The sequence below is a fragment of the Liolophura sinensis genome, chromosome 7 (assembly GCF_032854445.1).
Source record: "Liolophura sinensis isolate JHLJ2023 chromosome 7, CUHK_Ljap_v2, whole genome shotgun sequence".
Classification (NCBI taxonomy): Eukaryota; Metazoa; Mollusca; class Polyplacophora; order Chitonida; family Chitonidae; genus Liolophura; species Liolophura sinensis.
Window position 1 is genome coordinate 46,607,866 of NC_088301.1, and position 23,541 is coordinate 46,631,406.

At 39.2% G+C, this 23,541-nt stretch overlaps 1 protein-coding gene across 1 annotated transcript in view; it reads right to left on the minus strand.

Moving 5' to 3' along the window:
* The window catches only part of LOC135471309 (metabotropic glutamate receptor 8-like), a 37,737-nt gene extending 15,476 nt beyond the window's left edge, over positions 1-22,261 (minus strand). Inside the window, exon 1 of the mRNA XM_064750482.1 lies at positions 21,636-22,261. Coding sequence (XP_064606552.1) covers positions 21,636-22,152 — 517 coding nt within the window. The 5' untranslated portion in view covers positions 22,153-22,261. The remainder of the gene's footprint in view (positions 1-21,635) is intronic.
* Positions 22,262-23,541: the final 1,280 nt, after the last annotated feature.

The window sequence follows — 23,541 nt, forward strand, 5'->3', positions numbered from 1 at the left end:
TTGTTAGCCGATCGATCAATGTGACTTGTGGATCATCCGATGTGTTTGTCGGTCCGAGCACATCAATCACATATAAGACGACGTCTGCCATCGGGACTCGGCAGAAGGTAGGTCATAAGGGCTAAACGCTGGCGTCACATACGTGTCGACATCTGTATAAATAGTAAAATCTTTCCCCCTTAAAGGCGCCGACAACAAACAACTTCCACGTTGATATATTTGCTCACATACACAGTGAGATCAAACGTGAGAAACGACTTTGTCACGTTTGCGTAACGCATGCCCTGTATAGATAAAGACCAGAAAAGAGGAACAAGTTTTATGCATATATGCAAAATTTGTCCAACATCATTAAAGTCCCTCTTGAAATTTGGCCTCTTAGCCTTTGTTTATGGCCTAATTAAATTGTAGGGAAGCAATGTAAAATTTTCCAGTTTAATATCTTCTTTCATTATGTACCATTGCGATGGTGTTGTATGAACCAGTTCATATATTAGTGCAGTTTCTGACTAGGTCATATTTGTATTGTGAGTATATGACTGTCTGGCCAATATGAATGTTTCCGTTTCAGCAAGCAAATATACTTTCACATGCTGACTTCAGGCACAGTGCTCTGAGCAGCGACAAACCTGATTAGATAGTTTTGAACCACAAGCGATATTTAATATATTATATAAGGGCCTCCGTGGCTCAGTTGGTTAGGCGCTAGCGCAGCAGCGTAATGGCCCAGGAGTGTCTCACCAATTGCGGTCGCTGTGAGTTCAAGTCCAGCTCATGCTGGCTTCCTCTCCGGCTGTACGTGGGAGGGTCTGGCAGCAACCTGCGGATGGTCGTGGGTTTCCCCCCGGCTGTGCCGGTTTCCACCCACCATAATGCTGACCGCCGTCGTATAAGTGAAATATTCTTGAATACGGCGTAAAACACTAATGAAATAAATAAATGATATCTAAGCGATATGAAATATGAAGCAACTCTGTACTCTCGAGATCTTAGTAATTACAGCTAATTTAAATTCTAATGCCTACTCTCTTCCACAGGAAGCAATAGCTAAGCACTTTTATCACTGATGAATACTTCAAATGTCCAAATAATGCCTCATTCAAAACAATTGATTTAACTTAGGTGAGCTGGACTGACGGAAAATTACTCGTATTAAATCTGAATACAAAATACTGGTTTCATACAGTTGAGGTACAATAGTTTACCATTTGTGAGAGAGTTCTTGGCCAAAAGTGACCTGTAATAATTATACACAAGTAACTATAAAAGAAAGTGGTCTTGAACTTTTTATGCGACATGAAAAGCTGTTTCTCAGAACGTACGTAGGCCTGGCCTAAAGTTACACGTAGGTTTAACTCATTGGCGCGGTAATATGTCGTCATGGCAATTAAGATGGGCTTAACGTTACTAGTATTTTGCTAAAGAGCCTCCAGAAAATTCTCCACAAAGGCTGTATTGCTTGCAAAACCGTGACATTTTTCACAAACAAAGCAGGCAGGCAACGCAGCCTCATTATCCTAAGACGCTGACCTGTCTATTATTAACTCGACGCCATTAATAAAGAGGGATACAATACTGCATTCTTGAAAAGCTTAAAGTTCGCACGTTATTCGTTTCAACAAACTGCGACAACCCATATCAGTGACAAGATCCCCAGGCACGTGCTATGAATTTCACATGTCTACGGAGACATCCTGGCATAGTGGTTATCATACAGCATAGCTATGAATTTTGGTACCTTCCTCGCTGGAAACACTGCTAGTTCGCTTATTTATGATTAGTCTCAGGGATCTGTCATCATAAAATAGTCAATAAATCAGATTCATTGTCCAAGGAATACATAATGTTGCAAAAAAAAAAAAACAGTTTCATAAAACCATGTCACTGAATGGTGTTGGTATCGATTGTTCTATGCAAGATGCGTCTATTGCAAAAACAGCTTCCGGACAACACGAAATGAAACAATACTTAATGTTTAAGGAGAAGGCAACCATCCATATCATTTGTTTTGCTTTAAATGTCAGGTACCTCGCGGCTTTCACGCGTTTCTAGGAAGCAGTCAAAATAAACACGCCTTGCAGCAAGGTTCGATCTCATGACAATTAAAATATAGCGATATAATACTCTGCTGCTTTTACTTGGTTACACTTTAAAACTGTGTGAATGGGCTTATTTTGGCTGCAGATCCCATTACAATTATAGGGACAAGAGACTTTGCGAAGCCAACTGCTATATGTGATCCAGTACTTTCACAAAACATTGTTGATTAAAGATATTGCTGCCTTCCATATCTTTGTCTTGGAGTACGCCGTCTGATACAGTCCCCAGAAATTACTGGGTATAGGGACAAAACAACGTGTCGGGACCCTAAGGTACCCATCAGCCCGTATGACCCCATTATGCAGAAGTCTAGCCAGGGCTATGCTAGGTTCTGGTCGTGTCTTAAACTTAGGTTGTGGAGACTTCCTTCCTTCTGTCCACAGCACTCTTTGTATTCAGGACTACATATTGTTTGTACTTTTAAATGTCCCACGAAGACAAATTAGCTTCCATTGGCCAGGGCGACTGCATTCTTGTAAACCTAATTGACATCTTCAGAGCAAGCGGGAAACATATTAGCCGAACATCAGATGGACAGGTTTACTGAATTGCTACGTGACAAAATCGGTAAATATGTGTCCAGACAGAGAGGGTGTTTTACTTCCTATGCTGTTCTCTTTTATATTATTTATATCCATTTATATTAGTTATATCCATTTCTGCTTTTTCATTTCCCCTTTTCTGATATGTAGGCAAAAAGTACTGAAGTCTTCAAATACAATTTTAGCCACTGAAGAATCCCGGAATGGTACCCAAGGGTCCAACGAAAAATTGCTTGATGTCCAGGAGGTTGAAGACATGGGACTCCTTGAAGTTTGCCGGTTAAAAAGCTCTAACCAGAACTCACATATCCCCTCGGTCGGAAAATTGCCATACCTACACAGTGTGTCGTCTTTTGAACCTCAAATGCCAATTGGTTCAGACAAATTGGTAGAACTGATCACAGCAGGTCAGACTATAATCGATTAGACCTCTCTTAAGGAAATACTAGTTGACCACCGCTTGTACCGGGCCCACCCTTATAATTTCCAGAAGGTCTTGGCTTCTAAGAACTGCACACACAGCATATTCAGTTCATCTAGGTTTGCTTCATGTCTTACCCTGTCTACGTATGACTGAACCGAATAACAAAAAATAATGAATATGTGCACTATTGGGGTAATTCTTGATTCCAAATAACTCGGTAAATGGATCAAAACTCAAACGTTGTCTCCTCTTAGGCACAATTCCAGCTGTCACAGCTTGCATCATATGTGTATGTATAGGCCGATTTTCCCAGGGTCACGACATTTTATTTCACGTCTAACCTTGTAATGGAAGAAGAAAAATACAGAGCACACCAAACAGTACCTCACACGAGAAACATAATTTACGGCTGTCTCCATCTACAAATTCTTCACGTGAATGAACAAAGCCGGCATCTCAGACATCATTATTATTATAATTCATAATTAAAGCACCAACGAAAAAGATACCCATGAGTGCACTTCGCTTTAGTTTCTACATACAGAACTATTCTGGCTATCAGTCAGTTCTTCACCAATGTAAAATAAAGAATGTGTTAGAAGCATGAGTCTCCTTAGCTCCCACACAAACAAACATTCTAGTTTGGCAGTACATGTGATGTTCCAAATCTTTTGAGGACATCTGATTGGTGTATTGTGGATGGAGGTCAAATCTCGCGATCACATGGCGAGACTTGATGTCAATCTAGTTTATAACAGCGATCTAACCATCAAGTCCCGTCGCGTGACAACGAGAGGTTTCTCTTTCCTCTGCAGATCAGCATATTTTTCAGCTTCCGAAAAACAAAAATGGCAAACTATACACGAACACATTCAGGGGATGTTTTTGATGTATTGATGATATTGATCATATATATAGCGCGATTACTTCGAAACATAATGGATTATCCGAATGAACATTTGCATATTACGAAACATAATGGATTATCCGAATGAACATTTGCATATTATTTTCCGAGATAACAGCTCCTAAAAGCTGATAAAATGTAGCGTTCCTCTCGAATACAGCTTCAAAATTCTTGATTTTATCCATGGGAGAACAGGAATGGGGGGTGATGTGAAGATGGCCGAAGGCCCCACTTAGGCTAATCAGATCCTTGTCTGATTTAATTCCAACACGGAAGAGGATTATAGGTCTCTAATGAAGCCTTCATCAAACTGGTCCCTTTCGAAACAGTTTCAGTGATTGGCCAGCTAGCGTGATATTCAGTGAAATGGTGACCATGAGGAAGGTACATGACAAAAGGATCACCACTTGAAGAACGGGAAGGCAGAGTAGATATTATCGGGAATTATTACTTAAAACAATGCAGTACAGAGGGCTCTCTCAGCAATTTGCTACCTAAGAAGTTACAGAAACTTGAATTAAAAAAAAAGACTTACGACTGTAGTCCATGTGTACAGTCATACATGCCAATACAGGAATCATATATATGTATGGTATTGCTTTAATTCAATTTATTTTAGGAACACCAGAGTTACCCTCACGTCATACATGAAGCCGGGAAAGAACATCTTCGTGAGAGATTTTTCCTTAAGATAAATGAAGTAACCTTTTCCTCAATAGAATAAGACATGACGGTTATCGTATCTAGCACTGTGGTATAACATCCCTTCAAGCTCAATTTTTTGCAAATCTGAAAGTTAATAAAGGCATATCAAGATGGGCTTACTTCTTCTTTAGTTTATTATACATCTTAGTTTATCAGCGTGCTTTTCATGTTACAAGAATGACAACTGATTCCTTTGAAAGAATCTCTGTTCGGATTTGGAGTTGTCAAATTATACAGCACCATTGTGGTTGTTGAAGGTATTCCTTTGAGGTCCTCGGGCGTCCAGTTCAGCCTGGCGAGCTTAAGTGACCTATATCCCTCGCGATTAATCCGACAAATGAATCTGTCATCTTGAAGGATGGAAGTCGTCAACGACATCCTATAGTTGGACTGAACAAAGTGCCCCTTTGTCCTGGAGTAACATTTCAACCATTATCGACTTCTGCTTTGGTGTTGTCCAAAATAGATTCCGATGTCGTGATAACGGTAGGCAGCACTTAGGCTAATCAGTTACTTTTCTCATCTAATTGTTACTCGAAGTCGGATAATACGTCTCTAACGAACCCTTCACAAACTCGACCATGATAGCCCATCTTCAAGGCTTTATGCCCGAAAGACCCCAGCTAAATGGCTGCGTTCTGAGGTTTCCATTGGATGATAATTGGAAAATTTTGCGAGCGTGAAGTGCCATGCAACACGGTTAAACAAACCGTGTCCACATGCCATGTATTCATTTTACTTTCACCCGTATGTGTACCAAGTTGAGATTGCATTATATTTCCGCCTTTTTCCGGAACAGATTTCATCAAACCAGTAGGCACCATCAGCATCAACGTGAAGAAAGCATACTTAATTTTTTTTTCGGCAAACCCTTTTTAAACAATCTAACGTCCATTAGACTCTGAGGTATACATTAAAAATATAGTGCATTAAAACTTCAGGCATTCAGTAAACTTCGCATCGCCATACATGCTAACTTCCATGAATCTGTGTTATGAGACTGAGATATATAAAAAGTGTCCATATTCGCGTATTTTCCGAACCATGTCTCGGGCTTATAAGATTGACCTATCCACAAAATGATATATATGAAAAAACATATTTAAGAGTGTGCTATCCATAAACAACGAACTTAGTTCGTAAAACCTGCTCCAAAATGCACCAGAAACAGCATTTATTAGTTCCGTACAGCTAGAGGTACACACACAAAAAACAAACGTTTACTCTTTACAAATCCGCAAGCTGTCCATCCCTAAGAATGTGCAAATGTAACGTTACTGGAATACACAGTTAAAACGACGTAAACGAGTCCGGCGTAAAGTGGATAAAATAAGTTTGAACATTAAAATGGGAAAGAGACAAGAACCTTTTCATCGCAGAGGCAAAATTTTGTATCATGGTATCTGAGGCCGAAAGCACTCCTAAAGCTTTATGGCAAAAATTGGGCTGAGGCTTACATTGCCTAAGGCAGACATTGACCTACACAGTCTAAGTGTGTAATATCGAAGATAAACAGGACATGAAGACTACGTGACATTTGCCGTAATGTGGGGAGACAACTTTGATGGCTTGCTTCCTGAGACCATATCTGTGGTCTTAGCCTTGACGCAGAACGTAGCATGTTTGTTACCCGGTGCCAACGGCTTTCTGGTGTATTAGATTATGTGAAAAAGCGAAAGTCTTGTTAGTATCCAGGTCACTACATTATTTCAATTTGATTGAATTTTTGGCTTTCCAATAGCGGAATAAGTTTAAACATATGCCGTGTAAGGAATTCTCAACACTGTTATAGGAGGGAAAATACAGTACAATTCTGACATTGCATTGTGAAATGTTTCAGTGTTGTATCCGCCTTAATACAGGCTAGTTTATCGCTGCATAGAAAGGTGATTAACGTGAAGCCGATAGTTAGATGAAACACTCATTTAATGCAGATAGCCAATTTTCTTTCCTAAGGACAACGCTTTAAATTTCCAATCCCAGTTTGTTGAAGAGATAATTTGTATTCTAATAAGTATTGAGTTGGTAAGAGGTACTGATTGTATGTAATTTGTGAATCTTGAGCACGGGCTTATAGAAGGTGTTGGACAGGATCAAAACTGACACTTCAAAAGATTATCACCTATTTACAGTAAGTGAGACACAGAAAACGGTTTGATAAATTAGGCACTGGTACTTCAAATTTGCATCAAAAGCAGAAAGGTGGCTTTATCTTTTCATAACACTTTCTTGAATTAAATATAGAACCGTATACATTTGAATGAGTAGAGAAGCCAAAAACTTGAATAAATAGCGAGGTTTTCTTTAAGATGAAGGCCAGCTCTTTTTTGTTTTTGTTTTGTTTTTTTTAAATAAGCCGTTGCTTTTAGACCGGAACATGTATTGGGAGAAATCTCAGCCTGAAGTCAGATAAGCATGGCTTTGTGAATGGCCACATAGTGTTTCTGAGGGTCTTCAGCGGATAAGAGCCATTTCATTGATTATTGTATTTCTGGAACGCTGTCAAACCTTCACTTAGGAGACAGCGTCGTCAGATGGCGACAATTTACCCCTGGGCTTCAATCTGCGTTTCGTAATTTCTTTTCCCTGATTTTACGTCTTTCGGTAAGCCGTGGCGGAAATGGTCATGATCTCACGTATCCTTTGGGTTTTATGTTTAATGGAGTTCTGTAAATGACCGTGTCCTCTGGCTTCCACAGGCCACTAATTAAACATACTGACTGGGAAGTACCATTTACAGGGCCTTCGTCCGTCATGTTAAAGACCGCAGGCTGTGCTTCGGACATGAAAACCTCATCTGCACATCAGTAAAGCAGGACATGATTCCACCCAGTCTTCATTGACTAGAGATCGTCGATGTCTTGGCCAAAGACCAAACCTTTACGTGGTCAGTGTATTGGGTTTATTGTAAGGAAAAGGATAACAGAAGCATCGAGTCTAAATTTCACAAGCTGTTGTACGCATCGACATCCAGTTAACCAAGACCGTAGATTTCGTCACCTCAGCATGAGGACTGTGTGTCATTATCGACAGGACATTTTTTAAAATGGAAATCTATTTCGAAAAGCGGTTCAGTGTAATGTAAAGTGATGAAGCAATCTATTTCCGATAACCTTTTCGGATAAACTACTGGATAACAATACTTTAGTAATACTGAGGTAATAAAATATCGTTTGATCCCGTCCTACAATAGTCTTGCGACGTATATGAACGTTAACTCGGGGAATAGAATGTGGCTCATTGCTAAGTCTCGCTACCCAACCACTGGCACATGAAACGTGTGTTCCATCCAGGTCTTGGAGTGGAATTTCTATTTTCTTGACGCTTTAGAGACGTTTGACTGTCTCCGTTTTGCCGTTTGCAAGGTTTGTTCGTTGTCTTCCGTCCATATGAGTTTGGCGTTAAACAGCAATCGCTATATCATTCAAACTGATTTCTATCCCGTACAAGAGCAACAAATTGGTCATTCGAAGAATCCTGTCAAAATGAGGTTTTGAGAAAACAACTTGTGTAACGTTGAGGGTCAAGTCATTAAATAGCTCACACTTGACGTTGAATTTTAACCATAGAACATAGATTCATTAACTGTTGCTTTACAAAAACTTATAATTCAGCCATCATTCTGCAGTCACAGTATTGCTGGCGATTGAAAGGCTTAAAGCCTTTCAAAGTTAATTGGTGAAGAACCTTAGATGTCTTTGTTCTAAGTACAAAACGCCTAGTCCACGCCGAAGAAGTCCACGAGCCGACAGTAGAAAACGAATAGCAGAAGAGTCCACCAGCCAACTGTGGAAAAAAGAGATGTCTGCGGGCGTATGTGAAAGTGTGGGTAACACAGGATGACTATGTGAACAAGGTGACAGGAGTAATAAACATGTTTTGCGATGTACGTCAAGGTTATTCCGCTGCCTGAAAGGGAAATTATTCAGCTGATATACACAAAACATAGATAAGCACTGAGGCTCTTGTTACCCAACAGAATTTGTAGGATCAGCTTGTTGCACGCGAATCACGAAAAAATTAAACTACAACCCTTTTACACAATTTATAGTATTTGTACCGTGCTGAAGATCACAGAGTGGTGTCGGGACTGCAAGCTGTTTCTCACCACGATCATGGCGTAAACTCCCTGGAGAGACAGAGGCGCGTGCTTTTTTCTGATACGCTTCCATTCTTCACAAAAGGATTCTGTTCAATGATCATAAGCAGAATAACAACTTGTGAATCAAAGGGATGTTTTTTTTTCATATCGGTAAAAGCCTCATCCCAACTCGCTTCCATACATTCGCTCGGTAGTATGCTTTATGCTTTGATGATTTTTATCAAAAATGTCAAACAAGTTATGTGACGAAAACAAAACGGATAATACAGGCAATTATTCTATATGCTTGAAAACAGAAACTCTACGTTATGTGAGCGTCCCTTTCAGTGAAACCAATAGTACAATACAATATTTGTGACTATCACATGTATGTCTTATGTAAAGAACAGTATTATTAGTAAGATAGTATGTAAATAAATCTTGTGTTAAGTACACTACAACACAATTAAATGTAACCATAGTGATGTTTTAACTTCCTTTGCGTAACACGTGTTAATATTAATTGTATAACAGGTATTCCAATACCGTTCTTATTTAAACGAGTTACAGGCGCCTTATGAATGAGTGGCTTTCAGGATTTGATCGGCGACGGTTAGCAACGATAAACTGAGCCCAATTAGTTCCACTTCCATCATAGCTGAGAAGGATGCCTTTCTTAACGTTTTTTATTACAAGGTTTATAACTCAGTCGTCAAGATGTTCGTGGTCTGAGCGCCGTCTAGCCTCCATGTAAAAGTATCCCACCGCCGAATGGGGCTTATGTGCAATCCCTAGAAACTAATGGTGTTAGAGTTACTCTATTCACTGAGAGACCCAACGAAAGCTCAGTCTGGAGCTTCAAGTATAAAGCGTGCCATACTAAACCTATATTGGTACACGAAAGAGCTTAGACTGCAAATAACGACACATTTGTCGGTCCAGTCAACTATGGTTAGGTACGCACGAAACTTTTACAAGATAAGCCTAATCTGTTATGAAAGTTGGCCGTCCTTAAGCTGATCGCTATCAACGAATGACACAATGTGATGAAAAAAGCGCGCCCTGTATTCCAGTGGGGTGTTATGCTCGAGGTCCTAAGCATACTGAGTGTTGACTGACTTGCGGTCTAGCTTGAAGTCCGAACAAGGAGATCTGGGATTTGCTTTCTAACATACTGTACACAAAAGATACCACAGCGAAAGTCTTGGTCAAGACGGACGCCATTTAGTGTAGACATGATGAACTAGTCACCCCTCTAGCACGATTTCAATCATTCCACATGATGTCATCAGAAAACGAGATCACTCCATAATTTATACAGTCTTACATTTCATCTGCATATTTAAACTGTATAGCTCTAATGAATAAAAGAGACTTACCTTTCATCTGCAGATTTAAACTATGTAGCTCCAATGAATAAAAGAGACTTACATTTCATCTGCAGAATCAAAACTATATACCTCTCAAGAAATAATACACACATTTCTTCTGCAGATTTAAACTATATAGCTCTAATGAAATAATAAAGACTCACGTTTCATCTGTGAAGATTCAAACTATATAGCTCTTAAGAAATAATACAAACTTACATTTCATCTGCAGATTTAAACTGTATAGTTCAAAAACAAATAATACAGGCTTATATTTCATCTGCAGAATCACAACTGTATAGCACTCAAGAAATCAAACACACCTTTCGTCTGCAGATTTAAACAGTATAGCTCTAAACAAATAATATAAGCTTACATTTCATCTGCAGAATCAAAACTGTATAGCTCTAAAAACCTTTTCAAACTAGGCCTAGTTTATGCATGTTTATTTTTGTATACTCATAACGTTTTCATCAGATGTAGATTGACATGTATTGTTTTTATTTCAATACCAATGAACAATTTTAACTATAATTATTTTAACTATCTCAGACGTTGGTTCCGCAGTTCGCAGCGCGTATCGCTTACAAAATGAAGATATTAAAACCGATGAGTCTAACCAGCATGTCAAAACACGTGTGCCAAAAGGCGATCGTCTGCTTAGATAACAGCTTGGGTGAGAAATCCCTGCGACATTAATAATCAGCTGTGCAAAGAACATAAGCCCTGACAGTACATGTATTTTACATTATTTGCTATATGTTTAAAATTTTTAGTTACGGATTCTACTGAACATACCATTCGACAAATTGGCAATCCTACATCTAGCATCGCTGAGACAGTTTTATTTCATCACTGCACCCGATATATATAGGAAAAGGGCACGTGCTGTGTTCATTTCAGACGTTATCTGAAATAAGCTGACCAGTACCAGCATCTCAGTTTCCCCAAGTCTACAAATTATTGAAAACAGGTCTAGATCTTTCTCACAAGATAAATGTATAAATACCCAAACCATAACAAGCGATCAGATTTTCGCACCCAACCCCAATCCTCGTTTCCCCTTGACCTGACCGAACGGCTAAATTGTCCAGATGCCCACATGAGGGGTTTGCGATAGCCCCTACAGGAAAGCTATAAAGGTCTGTTCCGCGTTATCGGCATGTTATTTGATACTAGAGACTTGTTTCTTCACTAACGACTGGAGTAATGTACAGGTCAAGTAGGGTGCAAACTTTAAAGTGAATGGTAATATTGTTCGTGGCACTTTTGGATATATCCTTGTTTACGATCGCTTTGGTATATACCTAACCCTGGTAATAGGACCCAATAGCGCTGCCAATAACTGGTTTAACTGTAAAGAGGTGAAAAGTTGCCGATAGTCAGCCTCATATTCTGACTGTGTTAAACTGCTCTACAGCGTTGGAAATTTATACTTTCATATTTTGTAACACGGTAAAGAAAACTAAACCGATTTGGTCACACTTTATTTCCTTCAGTATATCACAATTTCAAGTCCATTCCCTTTTCAGATTTCGCTGAACAGTGAGAAACTGAAACCAATTACACAGAGGGGTTTTCTTAAAAATTGTAATAAACTGAATGCATGACCTGACGGTCACGATCAAAGTCACTTTTGTTTTGGGAAGTCAGTCTCAGGTCAACCCGCTTTCTTTGCATAACAAGAACAGAAGGTCAGCATACTGACTTTCCAGAAGAAGCTAACTTCACACAGCTTTTTGCATTTTATACCAATACTTTAACCCAGAACCGATTATCATCATATAACTCCAAAAACGCAAAGTTATGTCATACATATAAACTTAGTAAAAAGAAAAATCAGAAATGTCATTAAAACACCAGATAGCGTTGAATAAATATGTCTGTACAACACTGCGGTGGCAAAAATTTAATACCTCTAAGGTATCATACGTATTCTTAGCAAAGCTTCTTAACGTCATTTGGAAGCAAAATATCCCAAATACAATCTCCTATTCTGCTCAAACAACCATCAAGGTGACAAAACCTCCTCACCCGTAAAAGACAACTGTAAGCTGGCGTATGTCAGCTGTTTTAAGGCTATCTTCTACACCACATAGTATTTTCATCATCACTTCTTTTAAGATAAGAAACAAAGAACATCTGTCTGAAGTGGACTCGTAAAGTTTTCTGAGGGTTAGTACAATGCCTTTACAGGTTGTTTTGTCTTAGCGCTTTGAACAATCGGTTATTCAAATGGTATGTATGCCTCTGTGTATGCTTGGGGTTTAACGTCGCACTTAACAATTTTTCAGTCATATGACGACGTTTTCTTGTGGCAGGACAAGTCCATGACGCCACTGAAATATCAAGCCGAAGACACCAGACATGTATTCTAATGGTATTTAAACATTAAGCTGCGAAATTCTAACGGAGTCTATGCATGTCAAGGTTTTTGATGAAAATGATTAAACAGCTCTCTTGGTTTCAGTTGGTGACACCAGTCATTACGTTAAGACTATAATAGCTAGTTCAAATCGCAGAGTCTAAGCCAGATCAAAGACCATGGATATTTTGACATTATAGCAGGGCATTATTAATATATTGCTTCCGGTTTCCTGGTACTGAGACAGTTTGGCTCTAATAGCCAAAACCTGAAAGAGCTGAATCTAATTGGGCGCTTATCTACTTATGTGGCAGCAATAGCTGTTGTCTTAAGCCCTATCATTTGGAATATCGGATAATATGGAGTTCATCAGATGCAGAATTATAGAACACCTCAATGCAGTCAGCCATGTTCACATTTGATACGCCATATCACCATGGTTATTGCCGAGTTAATTTTAGAACAGAGCTTCGGCCAGGAAAACATGTTTCCAGGTACGCATGGTTTCCTCTGGCACAGGCTCAGATTGCTATCCAGTGTGATCCGGGCCCAAAGGAGAATTAGTCAAAATTAACTCCACCTGCTATGGCTACTCTTTCGCCATTCAACTCTACCCAAAGCAAGCGAGACTGCTTCGGTGGCCTGGTGATAGAGCGTCCGCTTTGAAATGGGGAGAACTGGTATCAAATCTTGGTCGTGTCATACAAAATACTTTAAATATGGTACTTGTTGCTGCCTCGTTTGGCTCTCAACACTGGCAAGTTAGACCAAGAAAACAAGACAGGTTGTCCCTGTGTCAGTGTAATGTGATCAGGCAGGGTGTCGGCCTCGTCCAGCAACAAGATGCAGTGTATGTGCACACACTGAATGACTCCTCGTCGTGATATGACTGAAAAATCGTTAAGTAAAGTAAATGGTATAACCAAGCATATATATGTTTGAAACAGGCGAAGCAATAGTAACACCGAGTTAAGTAGTACGATACAAATAATCATTCTTTTTTTTTGCATTACGCTGTATCCCTTGTGGTATATTTCTTACATTAAAAACACGCTCACAGAAAGACATGAGATGAAAGAGGAATCTTACTTTCCAAGCAAAAATTAGAAAGCTTATCCAGTAATGCTGAAAGCCATTTATTTCTTTAGTGGCATGCGCAGGCCTATATTTTTTGTTTCCGAGAAGCCGTCCCTATTAGTAAGCAATCATGAATTTGATGCTATTTACCTGGAGTAAATATGAGATACCCCATTAATGTGATGAAGGGATATTGCTGAGCTGGGTATATATCGACCATAAGTAACATCTCGGCAGCAGGGACTTGCAAATGTCAACAGAAGCTTGTGTATCTATGTGTATATAATCGTGGCAAATGTCGGAGTCGCTAGATGACACGCTGCATACATCTACACTCAGCATGTTTTATTCATCAGAACACTGGAGCATTGAATACCCTGTGCTGGGCTATTGTCTGCCATAAAAGAGATATTCTCTTCATGTGAAAAACGGTTTGACGGCTTTATCGGGCGTAAGCTGCTTTGTAATCAAGACTAAAAGGCCTACTATATTTCCTCGTAAGACGGTGGTATTGTTTCGCTGCTGTTTCCATGTACAATAGTCCTCCAGGTATGTCGAAGGTGGTTCAATATGTCAGCTTCATAATTAGTACCATGGAAACGTGTATGTGTTGGTGAATTTCACTGTATGCTTGGCTGATGTCTTACAATGCAAAGCGCTTCAGTGGTGCAGTAGTATATGTACATTATATTCATCACTTTTTGATTGTCGTTGTTGACATATTTTGTAAAAAAATAGGGAAGAATGACACTTTGTGCTAAAACTCTGTTTTCATGGTTCTGTCCTTTAATTTGGACATCCCATTCCGTTTGCCACGAGCGTTCACCATATCTAAAGTGTCTGAGAGCTGTAAACAACTGGATAAACGGTTAACTTATAGTGTTTTGAATCGGTCAGTGTCACATGCTGCTGATAATTAAACACATAGACGCCTGAAATATTCTGAATATCAATTTTTCCTAAATTTACATTTATTGGAGAGTAATTTACCAATTTTGTCTAATTTGTTTCAACAAGAATGTTGCAAGTTATCATCTAGTCACATGCAGGTGCACAGGCTTAACTCAGTCACAACTCATAAATCCATGTAGATCGAAGTGTCTCTAGAAATTCAGACCACCCCTTAAAGTTGGCATGTACATCTCAGCCCGGCATGGAGAAACAAAGCGTCTGTATATGCTGCGTGCAGGCGCCTACTGACCGGTTTAAACAACTCCGTTAGAAAGCCTAATTGGATCTTTCCCACGAAATCATTAGCAGCACTGCTTTTTTTCATGGGTTTTATAAGCCATTGGTAAAGGTATCATTGTGGTCATTTTGTTTCCAGGAACAATTTCTTGATGAGTTTTATCTCCTTTCTATCATTTCGTAGTTCAGTGTTTGGAACACATTATTTTTTACCAAACATAACTGAAGATCCATGCAAATTTCCTTTTCTTTAGATTTTCAATGCTTTATACAATTTCAGATTTATAAATATAGACAAGATTATAAAATCAATGAAACACAGAAAGGCAAAATATCAAATTAACCACAATAAGTTTGCCATACCTTTAAACGCGTAGTCCGAAACATCGCCTAAAACTAACTCCTAAAACTAACTCAAATGTTGACAATGCTTCCTTAATATTGAATTTTCAACTCCCCGATGTAAGATTGGAGTTGCATAAAACCAGGCTTATCATCGGTGCAAGTAGAGCATGTTCTTGCACTCGAACAAGTGTGTAAATGAGGCCAGTTTAAATGCATGACAATCCTGTGCCTAGCAAGCCCAAATAACAAATTAAATTACAATTCAAGGAGCGCTTGTGAGCGTGTATTGTTTGAGTGGGTTCTTTTAATAGTCACACAACCCTCATCGCTGACGAAGTTAGCCAGCATGCTTCTTACCCCAATCGGCCCCTGCTAACCTGATTATCTGGCTCGCTGTTGATAAACGAAGTCCAGTGCAATTTCTCTCCAGGGATCATGTACTTATTGGTGGACAAAACATCCAAGAGAGCGGCCATGGTAGTGGATTGTGGAAAACAGCCAGACAAATCGTATTAAAGGGACCCTGTCGCCTGATACTGTCTCCGAAACATGGCAAGCCTTTTGCTAGAGTCAGTTATTGCTTATGTGGCATAAATGGGGGGTACAGATTCAAGTGATAATCACGGAGGCGTCGGGTACTCTAGGTACATCGAAGAAAATATTCTATTACGACAAATCCAGCGCACCAGAAAATGTCTGAGGATGGCATCTTAGGAAAGGCCTTTTTGCCCCCATGGTAAAACCAATGTGACATGCTGAAAAGCAATTTCATATATCACGGCAAAATTGAAATCACGCAAGCCTGGGGGACATAGCAAACTTAGCGATAAATAGATGAAACATGTAGCATCATCAAAAGAGCCTACATTTTAGGAATTCTTTGTGCACCTGATTTGGATAATAAAAATTTTGTACACAGCTACAATTTCCTGACCAATCAAACAATCAACAGATAAAATAACGTTTCGTCTAATTATATTGTTCATCTGGCGAATGCTTGAAATTATTCCTAAATCGATATCAAGCAGACTAGTAGCACGCATCACGCACCCATGCACTTTTTACCCAAAACTTCATCGCTCAGGAAAGAAAGCCATATTCGTGCTTAAGGGAAACATCTCCAATCAGACTTTTGGAAGTTCTACTAGAGACAATTTGTAAATTCATTAAATAAATGCTTTCAATACTTTATAGTTTATAGTCTTAACGATAAATATGCACCACAAAATCTTTTTTTTTTTTACATTTTATATTTTACGTGTACTGAAGATTAAGTGTTGATGCTTGTCAGCATTGTATTCTTGTCCATACGATTCGTTACCCTGAAGCTGACAAAGATGAGAGATAGCGTGCTTTATTTTGTCAGTCCGTGTTTGTAACAGTACCTTAACTGCCTCGACAACAGAGCTATGTCGTTCAACCATATGATGTGTAATACAACAAATATATCAGGTAGTAAATCAAATTCCCCCTTTTCCCTCACATAAACCATAAACCATGATCATCTGTTTTATAGAAAAGTTGTCCTAATCAGAAGAAATCTTGAGGTATGACTGAGCTGCGTGACGGAAAGAACTCATGTTAGGGTCGTCGATATATCTTACTTAATAGATCAAATACACTGAGCTCCCCCGGTCGATTTACAGTGATGAAAGTTCATATCTGGAAAGCAGACTGGGGCGAATATTACCATGTATATAGCTTTGTGATTGATATATTCACCTTCATCGTTTTTCTATTTTCTACACAGAATAAAATGAAACCAAATTGCATTTGCTGCTCTTCTAGTTTAAGGACGTGATGGGCTCTCCAGGGCAATCCCAGTGTCTGCTAGCTGTTCAAAGGTTTGGGTAAACATGCAAAAGCAACCACTCTAAGATCATTTTCATGATACGGTCTTATTTAGATAAAAAAAGAGTAGTTTGTCCCAGAAGTTCGCTATCGCACCAAGATCGTATAAACATCTGAACAAGTCGGCGCAGAGGTGATGGAAATCAATTATTTCGGCTTGCTATTATGAAGAACATACAAAAAACACACGTACAAAGAAGAAAAGTGCCTAGCTTGATATCTTTAAGCAAACATATCGGCACTGGTATTCTTCTGAACATATAAATAGTGAAAAAAAAATTTAACAGACGCGCAGGAGCTGGAGAGTTGGAAAGCGTATGGGGCTATTTCTTCATCTTCAGCTCAAATATCTCAAATTCTAACAGATTTGACAAAGGAGTACTACACAGAGAATAGAGACGCCGACTACATATATCGGACCGTATATGCAGTGAATTTTTTACGCTATCCAACACTGTTGTCGAAGAGTAACGTCATAGCCTTCAGCAGGGTTGGAGGATACAATGAGGATAGGTTGGTACGGCACATGGTTTAAAGGTATGAAAACAAACTATATGACGCCATCAACATGAAGCCGTGCAATGTATATGTATGTCGACATATTTAACTTGAGGGCGGATTACTTTCTCTACACTCGTTGACAGATTTATGTACAGTTAGCAACTACGAAGTACACATGTTAATTTATTTATTTTAATTTTCCATCGAAATTTTGACGATAATGTCCAGTCAAAAACCTCCAATCTTTATCATCCAACTCATCCAACAACAAGCGTGCAAAATACGGTATCATCAATGTTTCTCGATGTGTGGACCCTGTGGTCGTTTAAAATGAACTCTTCCATGGAGCGTTCGACGCAAGAGAAGTGTAATCAAAATAAAGGGGTGAATAGGTATGAGTGAAAATTGAAAGAGAGTGAAAACTGAAAATTAGTGTAAAATGCATGTGAACGAGTGATGTGTTAGAATAAAAATAATGGCTTCATTCAGGCCGAATCCAAAAACAATGGACACTTACTTTTTCACTGCCCTTATCACAGCGTATCGGCAGTGAATGAAGCCATTATTTCTTAAAGAGATTACAAAAGGATATACACTTCTGTTACTTAGCTATTTTACTAATTACGAAAATTTGCTTCACGATCAAAATAATCAGATACTGGATAGTAAATTATTTAATGCGCAGTGTTTCCTATGTACTGTGGGTGGGTTTGAGAACAATATGTACAGATGAGTAATACCATCCATACAACAGTACCTGTGTGTGCATTCATAGTGCACACGATCAGATACAGGATTTTATTACTATGGTCAGCAATAAAAAGTCTGTGTGACTTTATGAGAGGCAATAAAAGGATTTAAAACGCCAGTGATCGACAAAAAGTTGAAGAAATTCTCACAGATGTTATCCCAGTTCCCTAGAGAACGTTAACGTTGGCAATTTCAGAGGAACAGGAAGCACCCTTTATAGCAACGTTTACAGAACTCATTGCAAACCAAATGGTCGTATCTTCAAACTGTCGCTGTCATAGGTATAAAGGTACAGCCACTTTTCTGTCCGAAATAACTTGATCTTTAAGAGAACCTTCTGGCAACCAACCAGTATTCAATATGTTGATAACTTCAGTGAATGCATGCTAGTATGTATTGATGTATACCTCTTACATGGTTTTAATGGCGTCCGACATAATTTGCTTTAGTTTTATATGTTTGCATTCTTATGTCTGCTACAGATCTGATCTGTTTCCTGAATCTAATAAATATGATCTCGTGTCCATATGGCTGAAATGCTGTTAATGTGACGTGAAACCTAGTAGTCAATCACTCATACATTTATTCCCAAATGATCTGAACTCATTAATAGAGTTTTATGTTTATTGAAGCAGACCTTGTTCGTTTGTATTGATCCATACATGCACCATCGGTTGCTCTTGTAATTGTTCTCACTCTTGTTACCATTACCATTACTCCCATTAATGTGCCTACCTGCTCTTTACTCCAATTATTATACACTAAGTACTATCAACATGGTTCCTGAACGAATATACCAAGCTCTGTGTTCCCATCAGTATAAGTGCAGTTCTTGGAGCTTTTCATACCCCGAGAAATGTAAGCTTTTAGTATTAAGTTAACGACTTTTGTGGTCATAGAGTAACAGAGTCAGTAACAGACTGAGTAAATCGTGACATCATGTCACTGCGACATTATTCGTGCAAAAGGCAACTTTACCGTTGCGGTGAAAAGTCGGTTCCTATCGCGAGCTCACAAGGCTTGCGTGTCTGACATGACCTCGGCACTGTGTCGGTAAATGATTGGTACTGTCAATGTTTGTCATTTCATACGTTGTAAGGTCCACAGGCCCATTTTAATAGCGTTGTTTGTTTCACTAACAGGAACTTATATACTTACACAGTATGATCAATGGAAAATATTCAAACTAATAATATACACTTTGAAAAAGGCCAAATCTAAACAAGAAAACTTCTCTGGGAAACTGCCAGACCATTTGTGAGACGCTTTGTTAGTTGGAATGAAAATTAAGCTGGTGATATAGAAATTGCTTCAGCAGTGTATGAATCCGCTCTGTCCTTCGATTTTGCACAGAAGATTCTTTAATATTATTGAACATGCTTACAAAAGCAAAAAGATGTGGGCATAGTCTTAGTCGCCATGTTTAGGTCGAAATAATACTTTTTACGATTGGAAAGTGTGCTTAATGTAACCACGTTCTAACTCTCAAACCGAAATCAGCTCCACTTCCCTCCTTTGCTGAATGCAACCAATAAAATGACAGCAATTCCACATTCTTAACAAGTGGTGGCGAGGCTGCGTTGTTTACTTAACTGATTTCCCTAACAAAAACGTTAGGCCTATTACCTGTGAAAAAATATTCCTGGAGGACCCCTTGACCTACACACATGCAGCTTTTTTCAGGTACCTCAAAACACACTTTATGTATACGACAATGGGCCTGGCAGAAAATCGTTAAGGTGTCCTTGCTGACGAAAGATGGAAGCTTTCAGTACCCAATAAACAAAGGTAGCAGTTTTCAGACAAACGTCTCTCGTCCAAACAAGCCGGAATATATGCTTTACACTGGTATATATGCATCCCATATTCTATAGTGTGAGATTTTCTAACTAAATTATACACTTATGATCTAGTATGACACGGCTAAGGTCAGGCTAAATGAGTCTCCTGTGTGACTTTAATTTATTCGTTAGAAAACAGCCGAAAAGCAAAGTACACTGCAAATATCTCAAATAAAGGACAATGTATTTTGCTAAACAAACTCCAAATTTATACACAAAACTACTCCTTCAACTATTTTTTTATTTACATGATGAATGCACCACGCCATGTGGAAAACCGAGGAACACTAGTTTGTTTCGTCCATATAGATGGCCTGTTGTATGTAATTGCATTCGTAAGATCATCATATGTGTAGAACTACTAGCGAGGATTTTTTTGTTTAAAGAAATAACATGGAGATATTGCTTTTTGTACACTGGATAATCGCACTTTAAGATCAACGTGTACATTGAAGAACTAACAAACTATTGATGCAAGTAGGGCAGGTGGATTGAGCTATACCCAGGTCAGCGTGAATCCTACGCTCATCGGCTGGTGCACCTTGTTATTGGATAACTGAGTCCCAGATGAATCTCTGGTTTGGTTTATAGCACAGCTGGCTGAGTAAATTGGTTAAAGTAAGCTCACATCGTGTTGGGTGAAATAAAACCCATGGAGAAGTTTAGCTCGACAATCCGCGTAGTATAATCGACCTTAAGCTAACCGCGTTTTATACAACTGCAGAGACTACGTACTATGCGCACTTACTTTGTTCATAAAATATGAATGCACTGCGTTTCTGTAGTCTAGGGAATAAAAGTTCCTGACGTACACTTTCTCTCAACACCTTTTGGCGATAGAGCACAGTGTCTACAGAATGTGGACGCAATCTAAACTCTCGTCACAATTATACAGTCAGGCATGTGGTCGTAGCTTATCCGCCTGTGGTTTCACTCAATTTATCTCGACATGTGTTCAGGCGACAGGCAAGCTAAACAATATATTAGGTTTCTTGCTAAAGAATTCGTTGTAGTCATAATCTAAGCATAACATTCTAGTCCAGAACATTACGACCGTTGCTATGAAGAATTAACTTCAAGGATCTCTTGAGACAGAAATCTGATCACTGGATTTTTACTTGTTGGAGCCATGAAGATTTTCAAAAGAAGATAGACATTTAATGGTGTTACATTGAAAAACATTTCTAGCATTGTACCATTCAGACTCAGACATAACTGTTCATATCAGTATCACATATATGTATGTAACAATTCTTGTGAAGTAATATCAAATCTAATTCAGGCCACACAGGAATTGTTGCGATTTTTTCCATATGCAATATAGTTTTTACCACAAACCAACACGTTAAAGTGACTTAAAGTGTTCTGAAATGAACATTTGTGTTAGGTCATTTTGGTATAGAATTTAAAGTTAAGCATTGGGCCACATACGTGTTGATGTATGCCAGCCTAATATTGCCAGCCTTGTTAGTATACAGGTTATAATATAAAATATACAAGTATAATAAAAAATACTGGAAAGATATCAACAAGAAAATTTTCTCGCCAAATTATTTTATATAAATATCTTATGTGTATTGATGGACACTTACCTTAAAAAGTCGTAATATGTTAGCCACCATGATTGATACGGGACTGGAAGCGGCCCCTATTACCCCAGCAACTGGTCTCAGGGGGGCAGATATGGGAGGCATCCCGTCTTGACACTGGAACTCCGTAAGATCAATTGAACTTAACTGTGCTTTGATGAAATCCATGGACTGTTCAAGTGCGTATGTGTCATACGAGCAAGTGTCCAATATGTGCACACCTATGGTCAGGTTGGGCAAAATGTTGTCGTTGTTGTTGATCATGTCGACAGCATAAAGCATGGCCTCTAGACGCTGAATACCTTTCTCTTTTTTAATGTTTCCACAACTGTCACCATGCTGTCCTTTTTCATGCATGGGGAATAATCCTCCAAATATCACGTCGCCCAGGATCTGTATTTTTTCCTCGCGAGCTGATTTGAAAAATTCGGAGGTGCCAGTGGTCAGACACACAACTAGGGAAACTGACAAAATCTGACAGAGCCAAAGCGGTAAGTTTTCCCCGTGGTGAGACATTTTTTCTCCATGCGTGGCAACACTCGGAGATCCTGTCCAACTGTGGAGGAGAGAAGTTTAACGTAGACTGAGAAGCTCTGTGTTCGTAGACATACTCTCCACTCCGCGATGAGAGGTCGATGGACACATTTTGTTCGGTTTGCACAGAAATATAGTAACGCTGTTAATTGACCAACATCAAAGCAGCCTGGAAGCGAACAAGTGTGCGCACTTTCCTAGCCAGGCCGAGTGTGGAGAGAGTGCGCGTTGAGCTATAGCGAGCCGGAATTGCTGCCTGCTCAATGAACGGTCGATTACAAACGGGATTTCACGCTCTGAGTCGCGCGGCTCCGATACACACCGGCGTCGAGGAATGAGTGATCCTGCGCGGGCGCCAGATAGAATTCGATACGGACATCTTCCTTATAATGAGCCGTTCATATCTTATGACCCGCAACCCGAGCTTTGCCACGCCCCCTTTTTTTATAACCTTACACTTTTTCTGGTGGACTCGATATGCCATACGAAAGACTACTTCCATTTTCAATTAGTGTTAACTGACATATAATTGAAAATTTAATTTATTTCACTTTTTTTCGTGCATACATGCGTCAGTTTAGGCTCATTAAAAATGTATATAGTGGTGACAATCGAATGTTTGAGATGAGAGAGTGTACTGGAATTTGAACTGTACATTGTCGTAATATGAGCATTTTCGACCTCGCGTGTACGCGTCTTCTCCCGCCCAACACCGTGGGGCAAAATTAAGTAAGTCATCAGTCTTCCTCATGAACTGAAAAAATGCCAGTGCTTTGAAAGGTATCTTTCATCAGCATGGCTCTCTGAATAATTAAAGAGAAAACTTTGGGAGACGTGAGGCGAGTCTTTGGCACGTCTGGACGGTATGTCGACGGTTTATCTCGCGTAGGGGTGATATGCATAGCAATAGCCAATGGTGCAAGGGGTTTGTTTTTGCTGTCAAAAGTCAAAAATGTTTACACATGGACAACAGAAATTCCTGTGGTAAGTAAAAGTGAAGGCTACATATTGGCAATCTGCCTGTACAGGACAATATAGTCGAGGAGAAACAACCAGGAAACACTACCGTTCCCAAGTCCATGATGATGATCAACCGTCCAAATATGTCCAGCTAAGAACGAGTTCCAGAATGTGTCGGAATGCTGGTGTTAAATCGTTATAGCACCCTTTACATTGTGTTACTCAGCATTATATTGTTTCCTGTAAAAGTAACTCGTACCGCTTGTTCGACAACCCCTCCAAATTAATTTAAATAAATGAAACCAAAACACAGATATAGAATACACTGAGAATATGCACTAATATATATCTTGAAACTGAGACAATGTGTTTCTGCAAGGTGCACTCAATGCACGAGTGCAACCTAAACAT